Here is a 6,000-nt window from a genome sequence, read left to right as displayed (position 1 = left end):
TAAGCACCAGGCATACATTAACCCCTCCCTCTCCAATAAAATGAACCCCTTCACTGCCAGTGTCATTTTTACAGTAACAGTGCATATATATAGCACTGATTACTGCAGTAATGTCACTGGTACCCCCAAAAGTGTCAAAAATGTCAGTCAAGGGTCCGATCTGTCCGCCGCAAAAATCGCAGATCGCCGCCATTACTCGTTAAAAAAAAAAACACCAAAAATGACAGAAATCTTTCTCTTAGTTAGTAAACACAATAACTTTTGCGCAAACCAATCAAAATACGCTTATCGTGATTTTTTTTTTACCAAACATAGGTAGCAGAAAACAAATTGGCCAAAAATTTAAAAAAAATTTGATTGAATATTGAATTTCATATAAAAAAATGTGAAAAATATTGTTATTTTTTCAAAATAAATGCTCTTTTTTTGTTTATAGCGCAAAAAAGTAAAAATCGCACAGGTGATCAAATACCACCAAAAGAAAGCTCTGTTTGTGGGAAAAAAAGGACGTAAATTTTGTTTGGGTACGGCGTCGCACGTCCGCGCAATTGTCAGTTAAAGTTGCACAGCGCCGAATCGCAAACAGTGGCCTGGACGTAAGACAGCAAAATCCTCCGGTGGTAAAGTGGTTAAAGCGGAAGTTCCACTTTTGGGGGAACTCCGCTTTAAACATTTATTTTAAATATAGTGTAGAGAAATTCTGTGATGAATGCATGTACTGTGGGCAGTGCAATATGTAGGTGGGGCTTTGAGTGGGCTTGGCTTAAGACACAGGGGGCCCCATGATCTCCTATTGCCCGGGGGTCCCATGAGTTGTCAATCCGCCCCTGCTTGTAATATATAAATCATTTTATATATATATTGTGCAGTGCACTCCTGATCACTCTGCCTTATTTATTACCCCTCTGATTAGTAACCTGAAACAGTAAGAATAATCTGGAAGGAAATGTGAAGGTCTGTTTGTGTTCCTGCATCCAGGAGCTATTCTTCCCCTGATCCCCAGTGTCCGAGGAATCTCCTGTCTGATCACATGATGACATACGCTGAGCTCTGGGCGGGACCTGTCATCCGAGGTTACCAGGTAACAGTTGCCGGGGCGATGGAGTAAACACACACAGTGATCAGGTGGGCGGGCATGCCCTGCATTGTCCTGTGTGCCCCGGGGAGCTGCGTATGCTGCATGAAGGAAGGTTTGTATAGATTGTGATGATGGGATGTTCTGTACTACAAGTCCCAGTAAGGCTCCATGTACACGGGACGCTGGAAATGGTCGTTTAGGAGCAGTTGGGCGTTTTTTTCAGAAGCCCCTGAACCCATCTACATTTTATCTTATCTGTCCATGTACACCAGGTCGTTTACAGTCATTTGCAGGCAGTTGCGTTCAGGGACTTTTTTTAGAACGCAATTATTTGCGTTCGAACGTGTGTTTCCCGGCGTTTCAAACGCACAAACGCATCCGAACGCGTCTAAACGCGTCCGAACGCGTCTGAACGCGATGACCCGCGTTTAGCGTTCGCGTTTTTCCATTTTAAAGGGGAATAATTTTTTTGACCTCTAGGAACGCTTCTAAACGCAAACGCCCGCAAACGCCGCTAAACGCGGGTACAAACGCGACCGAACGGACGTTTCAAACGTCCTAAAAATTCCAGCATTCAAAGGGACTTTTAACAACGTCCCGTGTACATGGAGCCTAATTCCCTAACAACACAGGGCTGAGCACTGGTATCATGTTGTGATTGGAGGCAGGCTGGCTCTGCATTTGGAGGGGATGGTGGGTGAGGATGGTGTTTGTGGAAGATTTGCACTTATCTCCTCTGTAACGTTTGATTGGTTCACATTTAGCGTTCCATTAACGTGCGTTTCTGTGCAAAATGCATAGGGCGGCCCATTCATTTCAGTGGGCTACCCTGCATGTGACAAGCGCACCAAAGAAGCTCGTCTACCTTTTCAGGCTTCACCCATTTTTTTCCCTGCTCATTTAGACATGCGCAAAAACGCACGTCTGCATGCCACATTTAGGATAGGGTCACACCTTAGCGGCTCTGCGATTGCACAGGCACAGCAGCCATTCCTTTAAAATAGTAATGGGCTTAGGCGTGTACTCTTCAAATAAAGTTGAGTGAGGGGGAAAAAAGGGAGCCTTGTGATGGGAGCCGCTCAGGTGTGTTCAGATTGAACCCCCCAGGAAGCCATCACTGCACACCGCCAATCATAGGCAGTGAGACCTGCAGCTGGACATACACACGCTGCCTATGATTGGCGGTGTGCATTTCTGGTTTCCTGACGGGTTCAATCTGAACAAACCTGAGCCCATCGCTACTTTGAAAGGGCAGGAAAAAGGTACCTGCACCTTTTTTATACCTCAGCTTGTGGGAAATCGCTTCCCGCAAGTGAAAATGGGCTGCGATTTCAGATGCGTGGCGGTGCCATTAAGAATGAATGTCTGTAAAAAAAAAAAAGAATGAATGTCTGCAAAGGAGCGTTGCAACCACCTGCAAATGTGAACCTACCCTTAGGCAGCACACACACTATGGGCAGTAACCAGAATATTACTGCGTTGTAAATCGCCCGTCACTGCAAGGACACAGAAAACAGTTGTATCCTGAGTGTCCTATTCATACTGCGCTTCAGCAAGCTGCAATAAAAAGCAAACATGTTGCATTTTATCGCAGTGCACCGCATGGGATCGCATGTCACTGTACACTGCCACTCATCCCATCTCACCACAGCTGTTACTGATCCCACCCCATCCAATCACCGTTGCCACCCATTCCATCCCAGTCCACCACCACTGAAACTCATCCCATCCCACCACCGTTGCCACTCATCCCATCCCAGTCCACCACCGCTGCCACTCATCCCATCCCACCACCATTGCCACTCATCCCATCCCCTCCTATCCCACCACCATTGCCACTCATCCCATCCCTTCCCACCACAGCTGCCACTCATCCCATCCCACCACAGCTGCCACTCATCCATCCCACTACAGCTGCCACTCATCCCATCCCCCCACTGCTGCCACTCATCCCAACCCCCCATCCCATTCCATCCCACCACTGCTGCCACCCATCCCATTCCATCACTGCTGCCACCCATCCCATCATCCCACCACTGCTGCCACCCATACCAAACCATCCCATCCTCCCACCACCACCGCTGCCACTAAGTGGGGGGGGGGGGGGGGGGTCAGCAAAATTTGGTTTTGCCTAGGGTGTCAAAAATCCTTGCACCAGCCCTGACTCTGACCAGCTTCCCTGTCCCTGCTGAAGAAAAGCATCTCCACAACATGATGCTGCCACCACCATGTTTCACAGTGGGGATGGTGTGCTCAGGGTGATGTGCAGTGTTAGTTTTCACACATAGCGTTTTGCTTTTAGGCCAAAAAATTCAATTTTGGTCCCATCTGACCAGAGCACCTTCTTCCACATGTTTGCTGTGTCCCCCACATGGCTTCTCACAAACTGCAAATGTGACTTCTTTTGGCTTTCTTTCAACAATGGCTTTCTTCTTGCCACTCTTCCATAAAGGCCAGATTTGTGGAGTGCAAGACTAAAGGGCCATACACACTATAAGATTTTCTGAAGACTTTTTCCTTCAGACTTACCAAAACCATATAATATGAGGTCAAACCTAAACACTTTCAATTTGTATGCAATCAGGCAGGCCTTGCACTACATAGAAAAAAGGTAAATCTGAAGGAAATCTAACCACAAAGGTTGGATAGTGTGTATCCAGCTTATGCCCCATACACACGTGCAGATTATCTGCAGACTTTTGTCTGCAGACTTACCAAAACCATATAATATGAGGTCAAACCTAAACACTTTCAATTTGTATGCAATCCGGCAGGCCCTTGCACTACATAGAAAAGGTAAGTCTGCAGACAAAAGTCTGCAGATAATCTGCACGTGTGTATGGGGCATTAATAGTTGCCCTGTAGACAGATTATCCCACCTGAGCTGTGGATCTCTGTAGTTCCTCCAGAGTTCCCATGGGCCTCTTGGCTGTTTCTCTGATTAATGCTCTCCTTGCCCAGCCTGTCAGTTTAGGTGGACGGCCATGTCTTGGTAGGTTTGCGGTTGTACCATACTCTTTCTATTTTCGGATGATGGATTGAACAGTGCTCTGTGAGATGTTCAAGGCTTCGGATATTTTTTTTTATAACCTATCCCTGCTTTAAACTTCTCCACAACTTTATCCCTGACCTGTCTGGTGTGTTCCTTGGCCGTCATAATCCTGTTTGTTCACTTTGTGCCGGTTCACACTATAGAGATGTCAGACATCGCATGTGATTCGTACCGCACTGTTATGCAAATCACATGCGATGTCTGTGCAATGCAAATTCAGCCATACAGATTGTATGGCTGAATTTGCATCGCATTCGGACTAAAGTCATGCAGGACCCTTTTTTTGGTCTGCACCAGAATCAGATCTCATAGATGTTCACCCCTATGCAATCCAATTCCTGTCCGAATTGACAGTTTGCACTGCGATATGCGAACTAATTTGGGGGGGTGTCATTAACTTTGTATTGACACTCCCAGCAGTTTGCATATGGCAGTGTGAACTGCCTGCGAGTTGGATGCTATGCGGGAACCCGCAGTGGATGTGCAGGGTTTCCGCATCGCACCAGTGTAAACTGGCACTAAGGTTCTCTATAAAACCTCTGAGGGCTTCACAGAACAGCTGTACTTATACTGAGAATAAATTACACACATGTGGACTCTATTTACTTATTACCGTATATACTCGAGTATAAGCCAACCCGAGTATAAGCCGAGGCCCCTAATTCTACCACAAAAAAATGATTGACTCGAGTATAAGCCTAGGGTGAGAATGCAGGGCTGCGGGCATGGTACAGGAGAATGCAGGGCGGCGGGCATGGTACAGGAGAATGCAGTGCTGCGGGCATGGTACAGGACAATGCAGGGCTGCGGGCATGGTACAGGACAATGCAGTGCTGTGGGCATAGTACAAGAGAATGCGGGGCTGTGGGCATACTACAGGAGATGCAGTGCTGCGGGCATGGTACAGGTGTACCATGCCCGCAGCACTGCATCCCTTGTAGTATGCCCGCAGCCCCTCATAATGGCAGGTAGTGCGGCTGTGTTTCACTTATCTGTTCTAGAAGTGCTTTAAATTGAAAAATGGCGCCGCCCGGTGCCAACTCGTCATTGCGCATGCGCCGCCGCTCGGGAAAGCTCTTATACATTCGGCTATTCCCGGGAATAGCTGAACGTGTACGGCCTGTCCCGAGCGGCGGCGGCGCATGCGCGGCGACACGTTGGCACCAGCCGGCTCCCTTTTTTAAACGTAAAGCACGCCGGGGCGGCCGGGGACATTTTTTTTTTTTTTTGACTCGAGTATAAACCATTTATCGTTTTCCTTCCACTTCACAATTATGTGCCACTTTGTGTTGGTCTATCACATAAAATCCCAATAAAATACATTTAAGTTTTTGGCTGTAACATGACAAAACGTGGAAAATTTCAAGGAGTATGAATATTTTTTCAAGGTACTGTATATTGGCAACAACTTGACCGAATGTATCAGTACGCGTACTCACCGATTAATGAAAGGGTATCGATGCATCCCTAATTTATATTTAAGGCATGCAGTGTATGGTAGCTTTACAGTTGTTAGTGTTTTCAACTGCACTGTCAAGCCATCAAATGGCTGATGTCATAACTGATCACTCATGCAGCACCATGGCAGCTGCAGATTATACAGAGGCTAAGATGGAAGCTTCCTTGGCTGTTTGGGATAGAAGGGTTTATTTCCACTTAATGCTTTGAAAATGAAAGGTGGAAGCTGATGCCATGCACAGCTGCTCCACTATTTCCCCTTAGTGTAATATTTCATAATAGTAAGAAATACCCACGCTATTATATTACGAGTTCCAGTGAAATGACTGCGGTGGTACACTTATGGGAAAATGAATGCTTAGGGCCAGATTGGAGCCTATAGGCCAGCCTTTCTCAACCTTTACGGTCTCAG

The 6,000-nt window shown here is 46.7% G+C and overlaps 1 protein-coding gene across 1 annotated transcript in view; it reads left to right on the top strand.

Annotated features, from left to right (window-relative positions):
* The first annotated feature begins 1,066 nt into the window (after window positions 1–1,066).
* Window positions 1,067–6,000, top strand: part of LRP2BP (LRP2 binding protein) — a 48,885-nt gene continuing 43,951 nt past the window's right edge. Inside the window, exon 1 of the mRNA XM_082258982.1 lies at window positions 1,067–1,190. Coding sequence (XP_082115108.1) covers window positions 1,174–1,190 — 17 coding nt within the window. The 5' untranslated portion in view covers window positions 1,067–1,173. The remainder of the gene's footprint in view (window positions 1,191–6,000) is intronic.

The sequence above is a fragment of the Pelophylax lessonae genome (assembly GCF_965119305.1).
Source record: "Pelophylax lessonae genome assembly, chromosome: 1".
Taxonomy (NCBI): domain Eukaryota; kingdom Metazoa; phylum Chordata; class Amphibia; order Anura; family Ranidae; genus Pelophylax; species Pelophylax lessonae.
Note: the sequence above shows the minus strand (reverse complement) of the source record. Positions and strands in the feature narration are given on the sequence as shown.